We start from the raw sequence: 26,301 nt of genomic DNA, 5'->3' as shown, positions 1-26,301 counted from the left end.
TTGGAAAGAAAGGGGAGGGCAGATCTCAGGAGGGACTCACTCATGGGAGGCGACCGAGGTCTGGTGGGCGGGCACAGCCTCCACCCCATCCCTGGATGTTTGGAATCTGTGCAAGAGGCTTGAGACAAAAGCTTCAGCGTTGGCAGCCCAGGGGAGGTGGCGATCTGCCGGTAAACTCACGCCCTAAAGGGAAAACATCAGCGCCGATCTGCAAGGTCTGACAATTTCCCTGACATAACTGTTTCCACCACAGCCAACTTGAAGCTCCCAGCTGCGTGAAAACTAGCTGGCAGATTTCTGCGTATTTAGAAACCGCCCCTCCAGGGCTGATGGGAGTGGCCCCAGCACCCGACTGGCAGATGGGGGTAGACGGGAGGGGCCGGGCTTTCTGGCTGCAGCCCCCTGCTGAATTCTTTCCTCCCTCAAGCATCCTGGAGCTGCCTGGGCCACACCGGAGCTGGCTGCCAGCCCCCCATGCAACCGCACAGCCTCCAAGCTCTGATCTGCCACAGGCCACAGAAGTTTGGACACTTACCACAGACCCTGTGGAGGTGGGGCTAGCTCTGGGCCCCCAAGCATCCTCAGTATATCTTTCTGTGAGCCTGCTGTGTCCTTCCACTGTGGACCTCAGTCCCGGAACAGAGAGAGGTGTGGGCCTGCAGCAGGCTGTGGGAGGTTGGCCCCCCTGAGCAATGATTCCCTGGCATTGAGAGAGAAGGGGGCGGAGACAGGGAGCATGCCAGGAGCCGAGCCCCTGCCTCTCAGAGCCAGAGATGTCCCTCGGTGTCCGTGTTTGGCTCTGGAGGGGTGGGGGGCAGCGTCAGCCTAGTGCCGAGGACTGCAGGGGACAGGGAGTGAGACCCTGAGGGAACAGCATGGCTTCTCCCCTGCCTGATGCTCAGAACAGCACTTAAGTGCAGGGACCGCCCTTACATTATCCCTACTGGGGGCTTTTGCAGTTGGGTTTGCAGAATCCTCAGTTGCTATTGGAAACAATGATGTCACTGGCAGGGGGCGGAGCTTGAGCCATCCTTTGCTTTAGGGAGGTGAAGCACTCTGGGGCGGGGGGTGGGGCGCGGGAATAATTAGGATCATGAGGGCAAGAGGGACAAGGGAGGCTCTAGAAAGGGGCAGGAGGAGGGGGGCCAGGAGTGTATTAGGAAAGGGCCTGGGGAAGAGTGGAAGCAAGGGATCTGGGATGTCTATCTTGGTACACACCTCACCAGAGCAAGTGCTTTCTGATGTCTAACCTTAGTCCCATCTGCTAAAATGCAACTCCCTCTGGCCTTGGCTTCTCCATAACTGGTTTGGGTCCAGACCCCCAGACTCTCCTGGAAGATCCAGCTCTACATGGGGGCAGCCACCGTCACCCCTTCTATTCTTATCAACTCTCTGGGGGAACGCAAGTCACATGGCCAGGCAGATGGAGTCTGTCCCCCATTTTTGAGCCTTTCAGAGAGGGGATCCTTACTGTCCCTCCCCCAGAGGCATGGCTTAGGGCATCTCCACACCACTAGGTCTCCAGCCAGGAGAGTCGGGCAGAAATATCGTTAACTATGGGTGAGAACTCGCGTGCGCGCGCGCGCGCGCGCGCACACACACACACACACACACACACACACACACACTGGCCGGACACATTCGGTCATGTTAAAAGACACGTAAGGCTGCACGCAGTGACACGAACCCCTCTAACCTCCCCAAACTCTTCCTCCTTGCAGGTCTGAGACAGTCCAGGTCACTGTCCCGGCGACCCCTCCAAGCACACCCGCGCACACACGCATACTCGCGCACAGGCTCCCCCGCTCGCGTGCTCTGATAAATGCTCACACCAACGCAGGCGCACGCTCTGGCGCGGGAGGCGCCCCTCCGTGTTGGGAAGCGGGGGCGGCGGGAGGGGTAGGAGACGTTGGCCCCACTCGCGGCTCCGCAGCTGCCGCAGTCGCCGCAGCGTCGGGACCAGCACCAGCGAAGCCCGCAGAGGAGCCGCGGCCGCGGCGTCCTCCCGGCGCGGGGCGCCTGGAGCAGCTCCGGAACGCGCTTCAGCACCGCGGACAGCGCCAGCAGCTCGCGCGGAGCGAAGCACCCACGCGCGCCCAGCACAGCGCCCGCCGGCCCGGGGCTCGGGTGCCCTCTTCCCGCCCGCAGACGCCCCAGGACTACGGCTCCGGGGGAAGACCTGGCGCCCCCAGCCCGCGAGATCGGGCGCGCGCAGGACGGCCGGGACACCCCGCTGGGGATGCGCCGAGGGCCCCGCATTCGCGCTGCCCAGAGCTAGGGCTCTGCCCGGAGCCCATGAGCACCATGCGCCTGCTGACACTCGCCCTGCTTTTCTCCTGCTCCTTTGCCCGTGCCGCCTGCGACCCCAAGATTGTCAACATCGGAGCCGTGCTGAGCACGCGAAAGCATGAGCAGATGTTCCGTGAGGCCGTGAACCAGGCCAATAAGCGGCATGGCTCCTGGAAGATTCAGCTCAACGCCACCTCGGTCACCCACAAGCCCAACGCCATCCAGATGGCCCTGTCGGTGTGCGAGGACCTCATCTCCAGCCAGGTGCCCACCCCTCCCCGCCCCCCCCCCCCCCCCGCCAGGGCTTTCACTGCGTTGCTCTTGCCCCTCCCCCACCGCCTCCCCACCATCTTCCCTCCTACTGTTCCAGTTTCATCCTAGCCTTCCCCAGCCCTCTTAAGAGACGACTCCTAAGTGAGCTGGCTCATTCTGGAGCAAGCTGGTCTCACTAGCAGCTGAACGCCACCTCCCCATCTTGCTCCCCTAAGCTGGTCACCTGCCACCCTGGTCAGTCCCCGCAAGGGTTCCAGGGCTCCAGATCCCGACCAGTGTGTGCAGACATGTGGCAAGCATTTCGTGGTTTGTTTCCTCACTGTGTCAGTGAGGGGGCGGGCATTCTGGGCTTATGGGCAGAGATGCTGTCCCAGCCGCAAGCACGCGCTAGGCGCGGGTCTCAGAACAGGACGGGCCCCGGGGCCATCTTTGTCTCCGCTTTTAGACCTCCTTCCCTTCCTCCTCCCCCTCCCCCCATCCGTGGGTTTGCCTGAGATGGGAAAGGGCCCAGGTGTTGAAGCAGGGTGTTCTGTGGGGTGGGAGTGGGGGCTGAGCGTGTGGGAGGTGTCAGGGCCCAGCATGGCAGCCGCCGACAGCCAGCGCTGCGGGGGAGGACATGGCTTCTGGGATTTCGCCCGTCAGAGCTGTCCGCCCCTGTGCCGTGCTGCCTGCTGAATTCCAATGAAAGCACGGGATCACTGCAATGCAGCCCTTTATGTAAGAGCCAGGACCGACACGGGGCCAAACGAGGCTCGTCCTTGCTCACCTGACAGGCACACCACATCTGTGGACACGCACACTCACACACGCACGCATTTACACCCAGGTTTATGCACAGAGACGCACAGACTTACATTAGCACACACTCACGCGCATCAGCATCACACAGCCAATTTCACATACTCACACACACTTGCCCACACACACGTGCACATCCGTGGACACGCACACTCATGTGCCACATACTGCCTGGCATACCCAGGTGTACGTGCAAACACATGTGCCCACGCACACGGGCTCAATCGTGCACACACACACAGTATACATATGGACATGTTGGGCCATAAATGTATACACAATGCACATCCCGCACACGCTCGTGGGCACTGGCATGGCCAGAGACTCATCCAGACACGGACCGGGCACTTCTGGGTGCAGACTGGTGGGACGGCCTGGGACGGATAACCAGCCCTCACAGCTCCAGCTGCAGATAGGACAGGGCTGAGCTTTGCTCAGAAATCTGCCCTCCCCCCCCCGCATACCTCATAAGCCACCCCACGCTCCCAGCCCCGAACACTAGAGACGACTGGGTGACGCCTTTGTGGCTGGCGGCTTTGGTCACACGTCCCATCCGGGATGAGGGAGAGACATAAAGAGGTAGAGTTAGAGAGTCCAGGTAGGGCCCTTTCCGGGGACCCCCCCTCCAACTCACAGGACACAGTCTCTTCCCTCAGAGAACAGCCAGTGCCAAGAGCAAAGGTGACAGCAGCTGCCACTCACTGAGCGCGACCTATGGGCAAGCGCCACGCTGGCATGGCAGCAGCCGTCGCCCCCACCAGATGGGTCCAGAGCCTGCCACCCCCACCCCATTTGCAGAAAAAGGGGCACCCCGTTGCTCAGAGAGTAGAAGGCAAAGTTGGGACAGAACAGGTCCTCCCCGTGAGGGTAGCGTGGAATCACCCAGACATCTGCTCCCCCCACCACCTCTCTGCCTTGCAGACCTGAGCCACTGGCTTCAGACCTGCCCCTGGGGGCCTTGGTCTGGGCAGGAAAGCTGGGCTGCCCCCCCCCAGCCCCTCCCTTCCCTTCCGTGAGGATGTGGTCAGCGCTCAAAATCAGCACTGGGTCTCCTCCAAACTAAGCGGGGCTCAGCCGGCCCCCGGAAGACACTGGCGAAAAGACGGAAGGTTCCAGGGGCCCCTTGTCTGGCTTCTCCAGACAAGGCTCAATGTGCAGCTTTAGATGCAGCCTTCTGGAGCTCCTCCCAGTCTCTGAACTACGGGCTTTCGCACCCAGGAGGAGGGCCAGTGGGTGGCATGGGTGTGCCTGTCATCATGATGCGGGACCAGTCACTCTCCCCAGCCCACGCTGGGGGCGGTGCGTGCCACCACAAGAACAGTCCTTCACCCTCCCTGTCAGGGTCTCACCGCGCACCCAGCACAGCCCCCCCCCCCCCCGCCCAGTGTGAGAGGGTGAAGGGAGGCCCCGGCAGGGGAGGTGTGGGGAGGGGCCGGTCGCCTCCCTCTGTGTTCTTGCTGCACCCTGCAGTCCGGCTCTGCCTCCGGCTCACCCCTGCGATTTGTTTCTCCTCTGAGGGTGGTTATAGGGTCCCATCCCCTTGGCTGGGAGCGTGTCCCCTGGGGCTGTATGTGTGCACAGTCGGCGCCCCTGCCTGTCCCCACCCCCGGCCTGCTGAGTCAGCCTCTGCTGCTTCCCGGCAGCCAGCTCCAGTGCCGTGCCCACCCCGCCCTCACCCCCGACGTGCGCTGACCCTGTCCCCTGTGTCCACAGGTCTACGCCATCCTAGTTAGCCACCCACCTACCCCCAACGACCACTTCACTCCCACCCCCGTCTCCTACACAGCCGGCTTCTACCGCATCCCCGTCCTGGGGCTGACCACCCGTATGTCCATCTACTCAGACAAGGTAAGCCTGACCACTCGGTGGGGACCCAGCTGGCTCTGTTCCCGTGTTCAGACCCAGTGGCCGCCGGAGGCAGCTGCCCTGGGGAGGGGGAGGAGGCCGGGCAGGGCAGGCACCACGCAGGCCGGGCAGGGCACGGACGTGCGCGGACCAGGGGCTCCGGGCTCAAGGAGCAGCAGGGTGATGCGTGAGCTCACGCGTTCAGGCATGCGCACACACTCGTACCCATACCCATAGCCTGAGACGCAAACTCATCCACACGCAGGCACGTACACACCAGCACAGACTCAGACTCACAGAGTCACGGGTACAAACAAACCCACACACTCGCTCGCGCCCACACGCACCAAGTACATGTGCACACGAACACATTCACACGGACACTTGTGTGCTCTGACACGCACACGCATATTACGCACGTTGACGTGCACAAGCACATCATCACACACTTGCGTTTGCACTCACGCACACACTCACAGACACTCACACTCCAGCACACAGACCGACCATCACAGGCACCCTCACGCACTCATACTCACGCACACGCACACGCACACGCTCACCCTGGCAGGTGTCCCACTGGCAGGTGGCAGGCACCAATAGCAAGCCCTTGGGAGCAGCAGAGGTCCCCGTGGGCCGGGAGAAGCCCTCCCCACCACAGGGCACAGCTGAGAAGGATGTGGGCACGCGCGCGGGGTAACAGAGGAGGCGGCTTGCGGCAGGAGAGCCTGGCCTGGGGTCTGCAGGCCCAGGGCCGGGAGCAGCACCAGTCAGCAGCGCGTAGAGCCCTTGTGGTCCCCAGGAGGGGTGTGGGGGAGCCATCCGGTCCTGGAGTAGCAGCTGGAAAGGCCAGGAGGCCACTGGGGTGGTTTCCCATAGAGGTGGGGAACTTGTTCGAGGCCACACTGCTCTCCCACGGCGTCTGCTCGTGATTCCGGGAGGACTCATCAGCTGGGGGTGCCACTAGCCACCAAGAGGCTGGGAGGGCCCCACAGCCTGGCCCACATCCTCCTTCAGACCTTGGGCTTACCTGCAGACAGATCGGGAGGGGCCGGAGGAGGGGCCGTGTGGTGGGGGCTGCCCGGTCTCCCCATCCCCTCCAAGTTCGTCCTACTGGGAGCCCACAATTCTGGATAAAGCCGTCTAAGGCACGGGGTCATCCCAGCCAGGGCCAGGGGTGTCTGGGGAGGTCAGGGATGTGTGTGTCCCGAGGCTCTGGGAACCCTGGCACGCAGCCGAGGCACCCAAACTGTTCAGATGCACTTGCCCTCAGCTGCAGAGAAGTGGGGGGTCCTTTCCTGGGCCCCCCAACCTTAGCTCTCTGGCGCCAGTCCTCCCACATGTAGAAGGAGGGAAAGCGGCCGACAGGCCACCTCCCAGGCAGGGAGGAGACACCCTCTTCCAGGGCAGAACCCTAGCCCAGACCCAGATTGTGGCCCAGCTCCCTGGTCCAGTATGAGGTCAAACCAAATGACCGAACCTCACAAATCCAGCCTGGCCCCACTCACCATCCCGGTCCACTGCGAATCTGTGCCCAGCACTTGGACCACGAAGGCCTGGGTCAGAGTCGGTCCAGGACCCCAACCATAACCCCCTTGTAGCCATGTTGTCTACAAGTGGATGAGGGACAGAGGCAGGGGGGCATTCTCACAGCCAGGTTCCAAAACATTGCCCCTCGGGTCACAACGAGGGAGCAGGTAGAAGGCTAATCTGGACGTCTCAGAGGACCACAAGGTCACTGTGGGTCTGCGGGGTCACCAAAGGGGCGAACACAGAGGACCTAGGCCGAGGAGGGCTGCGCACATGCTGTGTCCTGCCACGCCCCTGGCTGGCTGCTAATATTTGCACACAGAGGGGCGCCTGGGGGGCTCAGTCCGTGAGCCTCTGACTCTTGATTTCGGCTCAGGTCATGATCTCACAGCTCATGGGTTCGAGCCCCACACTGAGCTCTGCGCTGATGGTACAGAGCCTGCTTAGGATTCCTTCTCTCCATCTCTCTCTGCCCCCCTCCCCCTGCTCACCTTCGCGCGCTCTCTCCCTCTCAAAAATAAATACATAAACTTAAAAAAAAATGTTCAAAAATACGCACACAGAGAAGTAAGGCAGGGTCAGCAACCAATAACCCCTGGACTTGAAGAGAGGAAATATTTAGCCCCAAATAAAGATTTCCTGACAAATACTACAGTTATGCACATTTGGGAAGCTCCCCAAGTCAGTGGGAACTTTCTTGAGCCCAGGCTGTCTGGCAGGGGGTGGCTGGTCGCCTCAGGAACAATTCCACGGAGGCTGTTTCTGAGATTAGATGACTTGGGGGTGGGAGGGGGGAGGGAGGCAGCAGTGGGAGTAGGGTCCCCGCGTCTGGCAGGTGTCCCCCAACGGTGCGAGGGTAGGGGTAGGAGGAAGCAGGGTCTCCAGCGGCAGGAGGGCAGGCCGGCGCAGCGCCCCCCGCTGGCCGCGGGCTCAGGTCTCCGTCCCCGAGGCCCCTCAGCCCCCTCCGTGTCCCCGGGAGAGCGCCCCCCGCTGGCCGCGGGCCGAGGTCCCGTCCCCGAGGCCCCTCAGCCCCCTCCGTGTCCCCGCAGAGCATACACCTGAGCTTCCTTCGCACGGTGCCGCCCTACTCCCACCAGTCGAGCGTCTGGTTCGAGATGATGCGCGTCTACAGCTGGAACCACATCATCCTCCTGGTCAGCGACGACCACGAGGGCAGGGCCGCCCAGAAGCGCCTGGAGACGCTGCTGGAGGAGCGCGAGTCCAAGGTGAGGCCCGGGCCGCGGGCGGGAGGAGCAGGAGGAGCCGAGGCGCCGGAGGAGCGGGAGCAGGAGCCGGCGCGCTGCCTGCCGCTGTGTCTGTGGCCCGTGTGTGAACACCCTTTCTTTCCATCGTGCATGGTCAGCACCACTACGTCTGGCGAGCGCCCGCCCCAGCCTGTTCTCGGCTCATTTCACTCGCTTTGCCATTAGTCGAAATCTCCTTCGTGTCAGTCCCTGCGGGGCGAGGGCAGGACCACCTGGAGCTCCGCAAACACCCCACCCCGCCCCCCGCCCGCGGCCGGACCCTCGCAGCCCCGCCCCCCGCCCCACCGTACACCCCCGCCCCCCCCCCCCAAGTTCCCCAGCCAGGCCCCGGCTCGGCCCCTCCCACTCCCCAACCCCAGCGGCCTCAGGGCCACAGCGGCCCCGGCGCCAGGCCCCTCCCCAAAGGACCCTGTACCCTCGCTGCTGTGACGCGTTCCGCGTCCGCAGGCCTCGCCTCCCCCCCCCCCGCCCCCCACGCTGCCCGCCCCCTCTCAGCTGCCCATTGTCCTCACCAAAGCTCATCCACGACATCTGCCACCCGGACCCCTCAGCCTGGGCTCTGCCCCCTTCAGGCCTCCCCCTGGGCTCCCGTCCCCACTGAGCCCCTTGCGGGTCCCCTCCTCACCCCCACCCTGGGGCTGGGCGCTGGACCCCTCCAAGAGACACTGGCCGACCAGCCCCAGCCTGGCGCCCACTCTGGGGCTGCAGAGAGAGCAGAGTGGCAACTTCTGGGGGTCCAGGTGACCCCCATCCCCACCCCCACTGCCAGCCTGAGGAGGCCCAGGGTCCCGCCTTCACCCAGCACAGAGCCCTGGGTGCTCAACACCCGTGCCACGGCCCCTAAGTCAGGACGAGGCCAAGCCGGGCAGAGAGGGAGGGAAGCCTAGGCTGGGGCGGGCCCTGGAGGCCAGACCAAGGGGGTGGCGGGAAACACGTTTGGCCTGTGGAGTCAGAGCTGGCTTCAACAAACTTAGTGCCAACCCCAGGCCCCTCGTGGGCCCCTGAAGGGAGTAGAGGGCACCGGCTGGGGTGGGTGGAGCCAGAGGGCAGACTCAGAGGGTCCTGGGGGGGCCCTGCTGTGGGACACTGAGTCTGAGAGGGAGGGCTGACCACCAGCGTCGTGGGCCCCACCCCTCCCAAGACAGCATCCCCCAGCGCCCGGCAGGCCGGTCACCTCCTGGCGTGCCCACCTGTGGCCGCACACACTCACCCACACGCTCACCAGCCACGTCCCTGCACATCCACCCATGTGCACCCTTGGTCACAGGGACACGCTATCATTCCCAAGACAGTCCCTTCACACCTCACATCACCCACCACACGCTGAGACCACAGCTGGGCACACACATGGGCATGCAGCCCACGGGCACGCTCACCCCCCGGCTCACACACACGCACATGCTTGCACACACACGCGTGCATGCACACGCACACACATGCCAGGGCTCAGATGGCTCCGGCCCCCATTTCCCCACCGAAGAGCGTGTGTAGACGAACACTTTCACACAGATGCCCACAGGTGCTCGCCACCCCTGCGCGCATGTGCGCGTGCACACACACACACACACACACACACACTCCTATCATACTCGCTCTCCAGTGCACACGTGGGCCGACGGGTGTGCACACACCGGTCAGTGAGAACAGGCACCCGGGCCGCCAAGGGAGACAGAAGGGAGGACGCCACGGGCGGAGGGACAGAGGGGACAGGGCATGAGGGAGGGGCTGCTCACCCCCCAATTCAGGACCGACCGGGGCGGGGTGGGTACTGCTGGGGCCACACGGCAGGTGCATGGCAGGGGTCGGGAGGGCAGGCGGGACCCCAAAGGGACACGTTTGGTGTGGACACAGACAGGGCCTCCCTTTCTCCCAAGTACGACCGTGTCCGAGAGCACAGCTCCGTGGCCGGGAGCCCCGGTGGCCCCCGTGCCCCCTCGTCCCCAGCACCGCCCTGGCCCCCAGCCCCGCTCGGGCCTAGGTGTTTGCGAGCTCCAGGTACGTGCCCGTCTGCAGACGTGCCGAGGAGGTGGTGTGATTGCTTTAGCGCCGTCATTTTCAACCGTTTATAATCTTCTTCTGTGTCTGCATATTTTCTCTGTGCACATTATTCATCAGAGTAAAAAAAGGAACTATGAAAACCTCGACCAACTGTCCTATGACAACAAGCGTGGACCCAAGGTATATATGCATGGACGTGCACGCCGCCCACCGGCTAGGGGGCCCTGCTCCGGCGCCTCGGCCGCTAGGGCCGCCGTCGGCCCGGCCCTGCCGCGCCGCAGGCCCGAGCGGTGAGGAGAGTGAGCTCGTGAGGCAGGCAGCCGCAGGCAGGAGAGGGCAGGAGCGGGCCGCCAGGGTGTCCGCGGCCCGCCCACCGCGGCCCCGGCCTCGGCCTGCGCCGCCGAGAAGCAGGCGCGGCCGCAGGAGGAGCCGCTCTCCGGGAAGTGCATGCGAATCTCTGGGACCCCCCGGGTTTCCTCGTGGAGCCCAGGAGGGAGCCCGCCCGCCCAGCCGCCCGCCTGCCCCGGTCCAGCCGCTCTCGCAGGGGGCCTGCGGGGTCAGGCCTGAGAGGATCTCCCGTGGTTTTGGAAAAGTCGGCCCCATCTCTGCTCCCGGTTGCCTTCCAAAACTCTTTTCTGTTTCCTGTCCGCTGCACGCGTCCTTCTGAGTCTCAGCCCACTTCAGCTTGCATGCTCAGTGCAAAAGTGAGGACAGGAGAGCGAGCAGGCTGAAGAAGGGACAGCGAGCGAGGCCGGGCCAGGCCAGCAGGAGCCAGGCAGGCAGGTGCACAGTGCAGGAGGCAGGCGCAGGCCGGGGCAGCCCGAGCCACGCCGCCTCTGGGTTCCTAGCAGCTGCGGCCCGACTCTCGCCCCTGAGGCGCTGTGTCCCCGGCCGCAGCCGTCCGCCGACACTCTCGCTTACACCGCAGGCTGAGAAGGTGCTGCAGTTCGACCCGGGGACCAAGAACGTGACGGCGCTGCTGATGGAGGCACGGGAGCTGGAGGCCCGGGTCATCATCCTCTCTGCCAGGTGAGGCTGGGCCGGGCCCCTCCCTCCACCTCACCCAGGGCTGCACCTGGGCCGCGGGCACTGTGGGGCCGGAGTGGAGTCTCAGCTTCCGAAACGCCATCGCCAGGGAGACCCCCGCCCCCCCCGTCCCCCCCCCCCCCCCCCCCGCTCCCGTGCACACAGCTGGTGCCCTGGCAGATGCGGGCAAACACGGCCCGAGGTGATAGACGTGTCACAGGACTCTGGGAACTGGGCGCAGGGAGAAGGCCCAGGGAAGTGGGAAGTGACATGGGTGCAGGTGAGCCCAGGCGAGAAGGCCACGGCGGGGAGAGAGCCAGAGTCCTAGGACGGGAAGACCGCAATGGTCAGAGTGGGCAGCACGGAGAAGGGAACCAGTTAGGGACCTGCGAACAGCAGGCCGCCGCCAGACAGGGCCTGACCCACACCTCGACTTCGGAAATGAGCCCCTAGGGAACCTCTCCCTGTCTGTAAATGGCTAGGATCCCCTGGGAAGGGAGAGGGCAGGCCACCCGGAGCAGGAAAAGGAAGAGCCCCGCTCCACGGAACAGCCAGGAGGGCCTGGGTGGGCACGGCCCCCCGGCCACCCCTTCCTAGAAGCACTGCCAGGCCCCAACAGAGCAGGGGACCGACGGGGGTCGCCTCACCCAGAGAAGCATTCCCCCAATGCTGCTCTCCGGCAGACCACAGACAGACAGACAGACAGACGGCAATACGCCGAGGCTCAGGACAGGTGTCCGTTGTGCATTCAGTCAACAAATCTCTGACACAGAGCCGGGCGTCCCACCTCGAGGTGCAGGAGCAAAGTGGGGCCAATCAAGGCTCCTCGGGCCGGAAGGCAGGAAGCCCTCACTCACCACTCACCCACGTCACGGGCCACTTGCCAAGCCAACCATCCGACCCTGGGCGCTTGGGGAGGAGAAAGGTTTGAGGGCTTGTCCAGACAAGGTCAGGGGGCTGCACGGTCCCTCCCAGAACAAGCCCCTCCAGGAAGGTGCCACCAGATCCTCTGATTGGTTCTATTCCCCCTCACCCATCATAGGGCTTGAGACAGACTCCGTGGGTGCGGTGGGGTGAAGGGTGGGTGGATGGGCCAGTGGACGGGCAGGTGGGCAAGCGGACGGTCAGCTGGCAGCCAGAAGGCCCCTTCCCCCGGGACAGAGCAACTCGAGGAACTCATTATGCCAGAACATAGATGTTCAACCGTTGGGCGCTTTTACAAAGGATGAGGTCACGTCAGACTAGACCCGTCCAGCCCCCACACTGCGATCAGAGTGGCCACCGGGACGCAGGCCAGAAAGCCACAGGTAAAACCGACCCACGCTATCCCACCACACCCAGGTCCCAGCAGAGGGGTGGGTGCTTTCTGATCGGTTTTCGCCTGGTCAGCGAGATCCCACACCACACCCTGAAGCCCCCTGAGCTCGGGCTGGGAGGGGCTCACCCTGTGTCGCCAGCCCCCAGGGTCAAGGAGGGGTTTGGCAGATGTGAGTGCAACAAAAAGGCCAGCCCGGGGAAGGGTACGTGGTCACATCAGACAGTTGCACACACACCACACACACAGGGCCACGTGCACGAGTACGCGAGCACACACCGTATAACGCCACACGTACACACACGTCATCTGCACACGCACACCTCAGCAAACGGGTGCACACAGGCACACGGCATATTCACACCAGTCACACACACACACATATACACACACGTTCACACACTCACCTGCACAAATACCACGTACGCAGCACACACAACACGTACCGAGCACACACACGCCACATGCACGCACGTTGTGCACGTGCTGTATAGACACGTGCACGCCATATACGCACTCACAAGCTTGCACGCTCACGCCCACACATCCCTACACAGTGCACACACACGTACCTTACACATATGCACACAAGCCATTCACACGCGCAGACACCATATGTGAGCATACAGGCTCACCACACTTATGTGCAGACATATGCACACCTGCACACAGGTGCGTGCACCCCACACACGCACGTACTCCACACCCGCATGCACAGCGCACACGTGTTCCTGCGTGCATACGCACACACACCCCACACGCGCACACGCTGCCGACAAAGGCACAGCACTCGTATCGACCACACAGCCACCAACACCCCCTCTTGAATTCCTGTAAGGCCCCCGCCTGGACTGTCAGCACTGGAAGAAACCCCTCCGCTCACATACGGGGCTCCTTGGAGCAGAGCCGCCCCAGTCCCACGACAGAGGCTAGCCCGGCCCCCAGCACTCCCAGCTCCCCAGGAGCGGCACCTACAGGCCTTCCTGACCCTGGGACCTCCCCCCACACACTGGCTCCTCCTTCTTGAGGGCTGTTGAGAGCACTTTGCAGAGAGACCTCATTCAGCCAGTCTTCATTTCTGAGCCATTTCCTGTGGAGGGCGGAGAAGTCGTTCCTCAGACTTTTCATTCCTATCTTCCGGAGATTGTCTCCTCTGGGGCCGATTACTTCCCTCAAACGGTTTTGATGGATCGATCAGGATTTTGTGCACACCTTTTTACCGGCGATACCGATGTACACAGATACGAGCACAGGCGTGTGCTCGTTCCGCTAAGTCAAAAGTCACAGACCTGCGCTGTGTCAAGCAGATGAGCTTCCCTGCCAGGTTTTGCGAGCACCACTGACAGGGGGCGCGGGTGCCCCTCCACACACAGTGCTGGTCTTTCCGGGTCATCTTGGCTCGATATTCTTCTTTGGCCTTGGGTACGGGGCTGCCTGGAGTACCTCTGTTTGCGTTGCTGATGTCTGAGGAGCATGTCACGTAGAGCGAACACTGAAGGTCTTGGCTCGTTCTTGAGAAAATCGAGGGCAGACCCCTTAGGGAGCCTCGGGCCACCTGGGTTTCCAGAGTCAGCCATTGTGAAAATAACCCAACGCTCAGTCTGTCCAGCCTCTCTGTGCCCCGTGCCCACGTGTTAGAGAGGCAAAGTGCCAGGTGTGGTCTAGGCCTGTGTGGGGCCGAGTCCAGTCCGGCAGAGAAGCAAGCGGTGGTTCCGCACTCCCCCGCCCCGTGGCCCCCATGGCCCCACCGGGCCCAGGATCCTCGTCCTGACCAGGAGACCCCCAGGGGATCAGGTGCACAGGGGCTCGCCTGTAAGGGCATCCCGAGAGCTCAGGACCACCTGCACTGTCCCCCGTGATGGCCCGGTTCTAGGCGGCAGGACACACAGCATAACGAGTGCGGCAGCTGCCGGCCCCCTCCGGCAGCTTCCGCTGCAGCGCTAGGGGCAGTTCCCAGACGTTGGGTCCCACCAACATCTGACCCGCCTGGAGAGTCCCCAGCCCCTCGTCTCGCATGTGTGGACTTGGAGAACCAGAATGTGCGCAGCCTACCCAGGAGGTCACAGGAGCATGGGCCCTGGGGTGACTGTCCAGACACAGACCCGGGTCTGCCATTACCGTCACTCGTGTGCTTTGGGTGCCTTGGTTTCCCCTCCTGACACAGGGATAGTACTGATGTCCGTCTCGTAGGGATACCGTGAGAATTAAGTAAGAGAGTCCGTGTAACGCGCTCAGAGCAGTGCCTGGTACCGGGAGCAAGTAAGCAATCAACAATGATCCGTCACCATCTGGGGCGCCGTGACCCTGCTCACCAAGGGGGGAGGGCCAGCAAGAGAGGCCTGGGAAGCTCTGGGGGTCTGGGCCCCGTCACCCCATCCCCACCCTCCACCCGTCACCTCTGCTGTCGGGGGGTGTGTGTGGGGGGGTGTTCTCCCGGTCCAGGTGCGGGCTGGCGATGCAGGCTGGGACCGGTCACCTGCGTAGGGTCAGTGGGCCCAGCTAGGGGGGTACCGGGGACTGTCCACTCTGCAGCATCACTGGACCCAGGAAGGGCTGGAGGTGGGGGGGTGCTGGGCCTGTCACCTCTGCAGTGTCTCCAGGCCTCTTTCCAGGGGAGGGAGGGGCTGGGGGCGGGGCCAGGGCCACACTCCAGAGGAGGACCTGTGAACCCAGAGCATCCACAGGCACAGGTCCGGCGGGGAAGGGCTGGAGGGTTGGCCGGGCCCGTCACCCCCCTCTGCCCCACAGCGAGGACGACGCCGCCACCGTGTACCGCGCAGCCGCGATGCTGAACATGACAGGCTCCGGGTATGTGTGGCTGGTGGGGGAGCGAGAGATCTCGGGGAACGCCCTGCGCTACGCCCCGGACGGTGAGTGCTGGACCTCTCTGGGTCCCGGTGGGCAGGGGTCCCCCACGGACACTGAGCCCACCCCACTCGCCCCAGGCATCATCGGACTGCAGCTCATCAATGGCAAGAACGAGTCGGCCCACATCAGTGACGCCGTCGGCGTGGTGGCCCAGGCGGTGCACGAACTCCTGGAGAAGGAGAACATCACCGACCCACCGCGGGGCTGCGTGGGCAACACCAACATCTGGAAGACAGGGCCGCTCTTCAAGAGGTGGGCGGGGATTGTCTTCAAGAGGTGGGCGGGGATTGTCTTCAAGAGGTGGGCGGGGACTCTCCTCAAGAGGTGGGCAGACTCTTCTAGAGGTGGGGGCAGGATTCCCTTCTGGAGGAGGGGCGGGACTCTCTTCTAGAGGAGGGTGGGACTCTCAGCAAGAGGGCGGGTTTCTCTTCTACAGGCGGGCGGGACTGTCTTCTAGAGGTGGCTGGGGTCTCTTCAAAAGGAGGGCGGGGCTCTTCTGGAGGAGGGGCAGGTCTCTCTTCTAGAGGTGGGGGGGGCGGGATTGTCTTCTAGAGGTGGGCGGGACTCTATTCTGGAGGTGGGCGGGACTCTATTCTGGAGGTGGGTGAGGCCTCTCAGAAGATGAGAGGGGTCGCTCCTCAGCAGGTGGTCAGACATCCTACACGTACAGGCATCTCCCGGACTTCCCCCCCTGGCCCCCCATCTGTCTTCCACCACCACCTCCAGCTCCACTGTGATAATCATCTGTCCCATTTCCAGCAGCGACATTAATGTCTCAAATGTCACTGAAATCGTGGCTGCCTCCACTGCTCCTGACCCCGAGACCCACCCCAGCTCCCCAGGGTAGCTGACAGCCCTTGGGAGGAGGCTCCTGCTGCAGATGGGGACAGGGGGCTTCCAAGTACCGAGAACATCAGACAAGGAGCCCCCTAAGGATGGAACCTAAGCCTGCAGGGAGCCAGGGCTGGCCAGATGTCCAAGTGGATGGACATAGTGGGGCAGGAGTTACTTCGCAGCACCCTGGACACTATGCCACTCAGCCTATCACCAGACCCCCTCCACCCCACTAAGTAGCAGACGCGGAATCGCGTGTGCAGAACCACAGTTATGGCGCCCACAACAGGAGCACACACACAACGGCGGGCTTGTGCAGCAGATGTGCGCACACTCGGCGAGGCACGTGGCACGCACACATGCGTAGGGATGCATCCACACAAGGGCCACGCGTGTTCACGTGTATGGCTCGTGGGCACGCTACGCGTGCACGTACAACAGGACAGCACATCGGCCCTACTTCCCTTTTGGTGAGCAGGCTACTGCTCCCTTCCGGGGCAAGGATAGCTGCTGGGAGGCTCGAGCGTCCCAAAGCGCAGAAAGCCCTCGAACGGGGCGTGGGCTCGGGAGTTGCTGGGCCACCACGGCGGTGCTCTCCGTCTGGCGCCGGCAGGCAGGCGCACCGTCCGACTCCCAGCACGAGGGTCTGGTTCCTGCTAACCTCTCCCTGTTGGCGCTGAGGCAGAGGAAGGGGCTAGGGCTGCTCAGAAGGCCGGGGAGAGGGAACGTGTCCGGTAAGTGTGCTCACACCGCCCTCCCCAGGGTGCTGATGTCCTCCAAGTACGCGGACGGGGTGACAGGCCGTGTGGAGTTCAACGAGGACGGGGACCGGAAGTTCGCCAACTACAGCATCATGAACCTGCAGAACCGCAAGCTGGTGCAAGTGGGCATCTACAACGGCACCCACGTAGGTGGGGGTCATGAGGGGGTGGGGGCTGGGGCCTTAGGGTCCTGGGGCCAAGACCCCTGCGTGGCCACCCTCCATCTCATACTCCCACCCCCAGGTTATCCCCAACGACAGGAAGATCATCTGGCCAGGTGGAGAGACAGAGAAGCCCCGAGGGTACCAGATGTCCACCAGGCTGAAGGTGGGGGCCTGCCGCCCTGTGCCAGCATCCACACCCAGACACCCCATCCAGCTCCGCGGGCCCACAGGAGGGGACAGTGAGGCCAGTGCAAAGGGCCGAAGCGAGTGGGGAACGGACCGGCGCCCGGCTGCCACAGCCCACACCTGGTGACACAGAGCAAGCAGGGAGAGCAGGTGGAGGGAGGAGAGGCCGCTGCCGGGCCCCGTCCCGTGGGCTCTCTCCAGAGCGTCTCTGGATCCAAATGCGCTTCAGTCAGGAAGCCGTGTGGGATAGGACTCTCCTGGGGATGAGCTGCTAGGGGACGGAGGGACAGACAGAGGTTGCTCTGTGGACTCGAGCTCCTGCACTCATCACCCCTCTGGGGGACCCTAGCCACCCCACCCCCAGTCTTCCCAGCCTCTCACCATGACTGAGTCAATGAGCCTTTCACCCCTGCCCCCCCCCCCCCAGCATTCTCCATGGCAGGCTGTTCCCTCCTTGACCCTCCTGCTGGGGCCTCTGGGAGACCCTCCTGGCTGGCCTTTCCCCTCACAACTTCTCTTCCTTGCTCCTTTGGGCTCATCCCTGGGCCCCTGTGTCCTCCTCGGCACTCTCGTGAGAGCCCCTCCTGTTACCGGCCCACAGCAGCACTGGGCCAGAGTCTTAGATCACCAAAGGCAAAGATCCCGAGTGCCGTGGGCCCAGTGAACCTTCTCCCGGCACGCCCAGGTCCTCAAATGTCTCTTGACCTAGTCTCCTTTCTGAGGCCACCCCCTAGGGCCTCTCACCCAGACCCATGTCAGCACCTGCCCGCAGGTCACCATCCTTCATGACAGGCAGAGTGGGCTTTTCCAAAGCCAGCCCGGTTCCTTGCAGTTCGATACCTTGTGTTGGAAAGTGAAAGTAAGAGCCAGAACACTGATGGCCAGATGGTCCAGATGGTCCCATCCAGGCTGCCAGATTCAGATGGCTTTTTCAACTTTTTTTTTTTTTTTTGGTCTCACCGATTTTTTAAACGTGCAAACATACATTGCTTGTATAATAGAAAAACGTGATGAAAGTTTACACAGCTCCTGCAGGGGCTCCCAATCCCCCAGGGGAAAAGTCAAAATGCTGCCCTTACAGCTGAGGCTCTGGCCAGCCCGCCCTGCAGACCCACCGTCCCCCATGTGCCAGGAGAGAATCCTTCTCAAACTGATCCCTGCTCACTCCGCAGGCTCAACCTGTTGCGTTTGGCTCAGCCCCCCGTGTCCTGTATCTGTCCCCCTCATCCCCTAGGCTATGGGCCCCTAGAAGATAGGAAGAAGAGAGAACCCCAGCATAAGCCTCAAGTATCCCCTTGGGCTGAGAGGCAAGCTACAGGAGAGAGGACAGCATTGGCAAAGGAAAGAGGAAGGCAGGACAGATAGATGACCAGATAGCCATTGCTGAAGAGGCTGAAGGCCAGGAGAGGCCAGGTGGTCAGACAAGGGTGATCCCTGCGGGTCCCAGGTCCTGTGCAGGCTCAGAGTGGATGTCAGGCATGCCCCTGTCCTCATGGTGGGTGGTGGCAGGCAGGGTGCATGCTCTGGGCCGGGACAGGGAGTTTCTCATCCCTGAGAGATCAGAGAAGGTGCTGGGCACACTGGCCATTCCAGCAGTCTCCTCTGATGGAAGGAGTGATGTGTAAGCCAAGATCCCCAAGACAAGTGGCCAAGAGGAGGGCACACTGTTTCAGGAGGCCATGTGTCTTCTGAATGCTGAGGAGTCTGGGGACCCTCCTGAGGGCAACGGCCAGATGTTGTTGATGGTGGCCGGGGAAGATGTGGATTGGCCCCCTGAGGCTGAGCAGAAGGGAAGTGGCTGGAGTGGGGGGACACCAGGGGCTTGGAGGGAGTGCAGGGGAGTCTGGGCGCTGAGGGTGGATGGTCCAGGCTGGGTCTCTCCCCACCCCCACCCCCCACCCCCACCCCCAGATTGTGACGATCCACCAAGAGCCTTTCGTGTACGTCAAGCCCACGCTGAGCGATGGCACATGCAAGGAGGAGTTCACGGTCAATGGGGACCCGGTGAAGAAGGTGATCTGCACAGGACCCAACGACACGTCACCGGGCAGCCGTGAGTGCCAGACGGGCGTGGGGCGCGGGCGCGGAGCGGAGTAGCCAGGAGCTCGGTGGTTACGGCCCCTGTCCACCTCCCTAGCACGCCACACAGTGCCTCAGTGCTGCTATGGCTTCTGCATTGACCTGCTCATCAAGTTGGCGCGGACCATGAACTTCACTTATGAAGTGCACCTGGTGGCCGATGGCAAGTTTGGCACTCAAGAGCGGGTACGCGTGGATTGCTGGGAGCCACGAGGGACGGGACCGGGTGGACCGAGTCTTAACTAGGGACAGGGACGGGGTGGGCGGGGCCTGCCAGCGGGGGCGGGACCTGAGCGGGTGTGGGCGGGGTCTGCGAACCTGGCGGGACCTGGTGTGGGCGGGGCCTGCAGACTGGGGCCGGGTCTGGAGTGGGTGACCCAAGAGCTGAGCCCAGGCGGGCGCCGGCGGCTGGAGCCGGACGGACGGTGTCCGCGCACCCACCGGAGCATCGCCGCGCAGGTGAACAACAGCAATAAGAAGGAGTGGAACGGGATGATGGGCGAGTTGCTCAGCGGGCAGGCGGACATGATCGTGGCGCCCCTGACCATCAACAACGAGCGCGCACAGTACATCGAGTTCTCCAAGCCCTTCAAGTACCAGGGCCTGACCATTCTGGTCAAGAAGGTGGGCAGGGCCCGGCGGGGGTGGGGCGGGGTCCGAGGTGAGGTCGGGCGGCGCTGACAGCCCATGCACCTGCAGGAGATCCCCCGAAGCACGCTGGACTCGTTCATGCAGCCCTTCCAGAGCACACTGTGGCTGCTGGTGGGGCTCTCGGTGCACGTGGTGGCGGTGATGTTGTACCTGCTGGACCGCTTCAGGTGAGCGCGGCCCGAGGGCCTGACGCCTCCACCTGCGGGGGGGGGGGGGGAGGGGGGCGGAGCCCGGCGAGGGGCGGGGCAGGGCTGCCCTTCCAGCCCTCTCCCGCCGGCCCTCTGCTCCCCGCAGCCCCTTCGGCCGGTTCAAGGTGAACAGTGAAGAGGAGGAGGAGGACGCGCTGACCCTGTCTTCGGCCATGTGGTTCTCCTGGGGCGTCCTGCTCAACTCGGGTATCGGGGAAGGTGAGGCCACGTCCCGGCCGCCTCCCGCTCCGCCCCTTCCCGCCCGCCGGGAGCTGACCGGCCTCTGCCCCGCAGGCGCCCCCCGAAGCTTCTCAGCGCGCATCCTGGGCATGGTGTGGGCCGGCTTCGCCATGATCATCGTGGCCTCCTACACCGCCAACCTGGCGGCCTTCCTGGTGCTGGACCGGCCCGAGGAGCGCATCACCGGCATCAACGACCCGCGGGTGAGGCTTAGCCGCTGCGGGCGGCCGGCGTGAGGTCGGCGGGTCTCTGCCTCGGGTGGAGCCCGGGAGCAGCCGCGAGCCCTGCCCTCTGACCCGGCAGCTGAGGAATCCCTCGGACAAGTTCATCTACGCGACCGTGAAGCAGAGCTCGGTGGACATCTACTTCCGGCGGCAGGTGGAGCTGAGCACCATGTACCGACACATGGAGAAGCACAACTATGAGAGCGCGGCCGAGGCCATCCAAGCCGTGCGGGACAAGTGAGGGGGGGGGGACGGGACGTGCGGGACACGCGAGGGGGGACGGGGCGTGCGGGACACGCGAGGGGGCGGACGGGGGAGGGGCATCCACGCCTACAGGAAGAGTGTCCGTCCAGGCTGGACGGGAACCACGGGACGGAGATAGAGGTGAGGATTCGGGTCGGGCAGGACGAAGGCGTACCAGGTGCAGGGGCGAGGGCAGACCGGTTGTGCCGCGCGCCCATGACCCCCGCTCCTGCCCGCAGCAAGCTTCATGCCTTCATCTGGGACTCGGCGGTGCTGGAGTTTGAGGCCTCGCAGAAGTGCGACCTAGTGACCACTGGCGAGCTGTTCTTCCGCTCAGGCTTCGGCATCGGCATGCGCAAGGACAGCCCCTGGAAGCAGAACGTCTCCCTGTCCATCCTCAAGTGAGTCGGCCTCCCCCGCCGCCCGCGGTCCTGCACCTTCCTCCGAGAGCCTCCCACCGGAGGCGGACCCCTCCCCAGAGCCCCACCCCGCCGCCGCCGCGGCGCACGGACACCGCCCACCGCGGGCCAGGCCCCGCCCGCTCCGGGCCCCGCCCACTCCGGGCCGCGCCCTCCCCCCCCAGGTCCCACGAGAACGGCTTCATGGAAGACCTGGACAAGACGTGGGTGCGGTACCAGGAGTGTGACTCGCGCAGCAACGCCCCTGCTACCCTTACCTTCGAGAACATGGCAGGTGGGTGTCCCCATCGCCCTCCGTCCCCCTGCGGACACCGGCGGGGTTCTCCAAGGGGCCGGCAGGCCGGCAGCCAACAGCTAAGGCGCTGGGTCCTGGCCCACAGGGGTCTTCATGCTGGTGGCCGGGGGCATTGTGGCCGGCATCTTCCTGATCTTCATTGAGATCGCCTACAAGCGACACAAGGACGCTCGCCGGAAGCAGATGCAGCTAGCCTTTGCCGCGGTGAACGTGTGGAGAAAGAACTTGCAGGTAGGACAGGCACTCTCCGAGGCCTGGTGCCCACGGCCCGGCCTGGCCCCGGCCCTCCTCCATTCCCGCAGGCCGAAGCACTGGCTCTGGCCCCCGGGAGCCCATGTGGGCAGGACCGGAGCTAGGAGCCACAGCCAGGGGCAGCGCTGCTGGGGGCCACCTGCGGGTGGCTGCCCCCTGCAAAGCCCGGCTCCAAGCCTCCGCCTGGCCCCTCTGTCTCCAGAGTCGCCCACCGGCGCCCATTCCATAGGAAGGCAAACTGAGGCAGGGTAAGACAGGGACCCACCTGGGTATAGCACGTGAGTCCAAGACATTCTGCCCTCGCCGCCCCACGCCTCCCCTCGGCACCCTCCAGGGACCCCCTTCCCTGCTGCCCTGCTGTGTCCTGTGCTCCATAACTCCAGCCTGAATCGGGCGAGCTGGCCCCGCCTGGCACTCCAGGCCGTGTCTGTGGGAACTTGCTGCCAGCTGGAAACAGGCTGCACACGGGGCAGCCACGGCCCACCTGGAATAGGGCAGGTAGTGGGGCCTGTGCAGGCCTGAGGGCTCACGCCCCAGGGTCCTTTCTGGCTTGCTTCTTCTCTTCTCTTTCTCTGGGTGATTCCCCAGAGCCTGTGTCCTGGGATGAATTTGATGTTCAGAGAGGGAGGGCCAGGTCCGGGGCGGGGGGGCGGGAGGATGGGTTGCTGGAGCCCCCACACCTCTCATCTGCCCACTCTTGCTCTTGGGACCTGGTCACTGCTCTCACTAGCTGGCACAGGGCCATCCTGGCCATCAGACCCCAGGCCAGGGTCTGGAAGCCACCTGCATCTATCTATCTCTCCAGTTCATCTCGCCACCTGCCTTCGGCCCCTCGGCCCCTTCCCGAATCTTGGCGTGCCCCCTCAGGGGACAGAATCGCTGGCAGGGCCCGAGGGGCGACTCCTCCGGTGCTTGGGGGACCCTTCTCCTCGGGACACCTGTAATCCAGGGCCACCCAGGAGCCAGGGAGCCAGGCAGACGTCCCAGGAAGAGAGCCAGACGGGACCCCCCCACCCCACCCCCTCCCAAGTCCAGCCCCAGCACGAGCAAGGTCAGGCCCAAGACCGGGCAGGAGCAGAGGCCGCCTGCACACGTTCGGCTGTTGGTGCGTCTGTCCAGCACAGGGAGGCAGGCAGGAGCGAGGGCCTGAGCGGCGGCCAGGCTGGGCAGCAGCCCCCGAGAAGCAGGCGAGGGCAGGTGTGGCCGCCACCCTTAGCCGTCTAATCACTTATACATATTCATTTTAGGATAGAAAGAGTGGTAGAGCAGAGCCCGACCCTAAAAAGAAAGCCACATTTAGGGCTATCACCTCCACCCTGGCTTCCAGCTTCAAGAGACGTAGGTCCTCCAAAGACACGGTAAGGGGAAGAACGCCCAGTCCCACGTCTCCGACTCTTATCTCGCCCCGCCCCCGTGTCTGTGTCCCGTGCATCAGGCGTGCCCTCTCCCTCACCATCCCATCCACCCCACCTCTGACCGCTGTGGCCCTTCTGCCCTCATCTCTATTTGCCCAGCACACGAGGTCTTCACTCTCCGACTCTCTAGACCTTTCTTGGTCCTTTCTCCCACTGGCCCTCACTGGGCCCTCTTTCCCCATGTGTCTCTGCGTTGGTCTGCCCCCCATGCCATGACGCCATGCGCCATCTTGAAGCTGTGTCATGTTGTTGGTCAGCCAGTCAGCCTCACCGACTCGGGGCTGCGCCCAGGGCCCCGGGAGCCCGGCGCCAATCTGTCCCGGACTCCTCACTGTCAGGAGGCCACACCACCTCTCTGTTACGTCCGTTTCTCCAGCCTCTCCCAGAGCGGCCCACTGCCCTCTTTCCCACCCCTTGCGACATCCATGGAGGGGTGGCTGTGATGTCCCATCCGCCCGTCTGTCTGGCCGCCAGCCCCACCACGCAGACACCTGTCTCACGTGTCTCACCAGAGCCATGCCTGTTGCACCCTTTCCATGTGGTCTCTGTGTGGGCCGGGGCTGGGGGCCGGGCCTGGCTCTGTCTGGGTGGACGGCTGGGGCCTGGAGTTGGAACAGGCCCCCAGCCGCAGGGGACTGTCAGGCGGGGACTGGGTGGCACCAGAGGGGGTGGAACCCACCCCAGGCTGAGCCGTGGCCTCCAGAGCCGGAGTCACTGAGGCTCCCAGACAGAGGCCCAGGAAGGAGAGGCCTCCGTGGAGAGGACCAGCGCCTCAGCTCCTGACCCTCCAGCTCCTCTCCCCACAGGGCCACGTCAGAGCAGGCCTCCTAACTCGGGCAGTTTGTCGCTGCACCAGATGCGCACACTTGGAATAAAAGCCCCTAAAATGGACCCAGCCTTGCTAGAGGCACCCCGGTCTGAGGTGGGGAGGGGGCCGCCCAGAGTTAGCACTGCCCTTGGCCTCCCTGCAGTCCAGGGGCAGCTTGGCCCGCATCCCGCAGAAGCTTATGCTTCAAGGTGGATATGGGATTTACACTCCCCCCCCCACACACAGTCCACTGGAAGGGGGGCACATCTCCAGGACACAGACAGGGCTTGCACAGAATACTCGGGAGTCCAGGGTAAAGCCATCAGGGTGCCCCAAGAGCGGCCCATGAGACCCGGGCCGCTCTGCTTCCCAGGAGGGGCTCAGCACTGGCAGCGGGTGGAGACTGAGGGTCGGGGAGCTGGGAGCCCAAAAGTGTGCAGAGCTTGAGCCAGTGGCCCTTGCCAAGGGGTTCACGGAGAAACCCAAGACCAGAGAGGAGGGGTGGTGGGGCAGGCCTGGAGACAAGGGTATCCTCACGGACAGCACTTTTAGGGAGGAGCACAAAAGCTACACAGGGAACTTTCTGAGGGCCTCCTTGAGCCCCCCCCCCCCAACCAATACTCCTGCCCAAAGAAAACACACATGCCCTTAGCTTGTCCAGGTGCAGCTCAGAGACCTTCGAGGTGCCTTTCTGGGGACACACTCCCAACAGACTCTGCCTGAGCCTCTGTGGACACCAGGGACCATCCCCCAGGCCAGCCCTGACGCCATGTGGCATCTGGGGCTGGGGCTCTGCCCTGTAGGGGTGACTGGGGGTACTGCCACCTGGAGGGGCTGGGCGGGGGAGGGCAGCCCAGTTTCCCCGTTACGGGCTGGGCGCCTGCTTGGAGGGAGGCCTGGGTGGGGGGCTCTGTTGGGAGGGGTGGGGTCTGTCCGGCTGCTAAGATCCTCTGCCCCTGTCCTGTGGCCGGTCCGGGCCAGGGCAGCACTGGGCGCTCAGGGCTGGGGTCCCTGGCGGCCGGCGGGGCCAGCGGGTATTGATTGTTGGTTCTTATTTATAGAGCACCGGGGGTGGACGCGGCGCTTTGCAAAACCAAAAAGACACAGTGCTGCCGCGACGCGCTATTGAGAGGGAGGAGGGCCAGCTGCAGATGTGTGCCCGTCATAGGGAGAGCTGAGACGCCCTGCCCGCCCTCCTCTGCCCCCCTCCCCCGCAGACAGACAGACAGATGGACGGGACAGCGGCCCGGCCCACGCAGAGTCCCGGAGCACGACGGGGTCAGGGGGAGGAGCGCCCCCCAGCCTCCCCCAGGCCGCGCCCGCCCGCCCGCCGGTCGGCCGGCTGGCCGGTCCACCCGTCCCGGCCCTGCGCGTGCCCCCGAGCATGGGGGCTAACGGGCTGCCTTGTCTGTGTATTTCTATTTTGCAGCAGTATCATCCCACTGATATCACGGGCACGCTCAACCTCTCAGATCCCTCGGTCAGCACCGTGGTGTGAGGCCCCCCGGAGGCGCCCACCTGCCCAGTTAGCCCGGCCAAGGACACTGATGGGTCCTGCTGCTCGGGAAGGCCTGAGGGAAGCCCACCCGCCCAAGACTGCCCACCCTGGGCCTCCCGTCTGTCTGTCCGCCCTGCTGCCTGGCGGGCAGCCCCTGCTGGACCGAGGCTCGGACCAGAGCGGCTGAGGACAGGCCAGAGCTGAGCTGGCTGGGCAGGGCCACAGGGCACTCCGGCAGAGGCAGGGCCCTGGGGTCTCTAAGCAGTGGGGAGAGGGGCTAACCGGGCCAGAGGGGCCTGGAGCAGAGACTGAAGCCCCATCCTTCTCCAGCCACTACCAGAGCCACGGTGGGGGTGCGAGGCCCCAACTGGCTGGGTCACCCCCTCCTCCAGCGCCTGCTCCTGGCAGCCTCAGCTCCACCCCTCTTTTCTGACCCATTTCCCTTCTCCGCTTGACCCTATGCATCCAGCTGGCCCTGCCCGTCCCCCAGTGGCAGACTCTGACCCTCAGCTGGCAGCTGCCTCCTAGGAGCGCGCTGGGGATCCCCCACTGCCTCAGACCTTCTCCAATCCCCACGAGGGCTGGGCCAGCTATTCGCGTCCTCCAGCCCGCAGCCCAAGATAGGCTCCCCGCCCCCGCCAACCACCACACTGGCTCGGGACTGTCCTCAGCCCTGCCCGCCAACCTGTACAGGCCCAGCCCTTCCCGTGTCGAGCGCGTGCCTTCCCCATGCGGCCCGTGCGCAGCCGCGCGCTGCCCCTCCGCCCGGGGGCCCGGCGCGCGCCGCCCCCTGACCCGGTGTGTGCAGTGGTGATGTCTAAAGGAATGTCACGGAAC

At 64.1% G+C, this 26,301-nt stretch overlaps 1 protein-coding gene across 10 annotated transcripts; it reads left to right on the top strand.

Moving 5' to 3' along the window:
* Nucleotides 1-1,944: 1,944 nt before the first annotated feature.
* On the top strand, nt 1,945-26,300 carry GRIN1 (glutamate ionotropic receptor NMDA type subunit 1). 10 transcript variants are annotated; one of them, XM_011288748.4, is made up of 21 exons: nt 1,945-2,553; nt 5,074-5,208; nt 7,785-7,961; nt 10,116-10,178; nt 10,927-11,027; nt 15,088-15,209; nt 15,285-15,459; nt 16,804-16,948; nt 17,046-17,129; nt 19,064-19,205; nt 19,290-19,417; nt 19,691-19,855; nt 19,931-20,049; nt 20,177-20,289; nt 20,365-20,513; nt 20,614-20,771; nt 21,017-21,178; nt 21,361-21,470; nt 21,577-21,722; nt 22,991-23,101; nt 25,028-25,287. In XM_011288748.4, exons 1-21 carry the CDS (start codon nt 2,296-2,298, stop codon nt 25,142-25,144), a joined length of 2,880 nt encoding a protein of 959 aa, XP_011287050.1. In that variant the 5' UTR covers nt 1,945-2,295; the 3' UTR covers nt 25,145-25,287. The 10 variants fall into 10 exon arrangements, with proteins under 10 accessions (XP_011287050.1, XP_019672402.1, XP_011287051.1 ...); XM_011288749.4 differs by lacking the exon at nt 25,028-25,287 and adding an exon at nt 25,396-26,300 and having other exon boundaries at nt 2,170-2,553; XM_019816834.2 differs by lacking the exon at nt 25,028-25,287 and adding an exon at nt 23,965-24,049 and having other exon boundaries at nt 2,170-2,553.
* Nucleotide 26,301: the final 1 nt, after the last annotated feature.

The sequence above is a fragment of the Felis catus genome, chromosome D4, assembly GCF_018350175.1.
Source record: "Felis catus isolate Fca126 chromosome D4, F.catus_Fca126_mat1.0, whole genome shotgun sequence".
NCBI classification, from domain to species: domain Eukaryota; kingdom Metazoa; phylum Chordata; class Mammalia; order Carnivora; family Felidae; genus Felis; species Felis catus.
This window is presented reverse-complemented; position numbering and strand designations above follow the sequence as displayed.

Coding starts and splice junctions, on each gene's coding strand:
- GRIN1 (XM_011288748.4), top strand. CDS start 2,296: ATGAGCACCATGCGCCTGCTGACACTCGCCCTGCTTTTCTCCTGCTCC. Junction 5,209..7,784: donor TGTCCATCTACTCAGACAAG/GTAAGCCTGACC, acceptor GTGTCCCCGCAG/AGCATACACCTGAGCTTCCT. Junction 10,179..10,926: donor ACAACAAGCGTGGACCCAAG/GTATATATGCAT, acceptor CTTACACCGCAG/GCTGAGAAGGTGCTGCAGTT.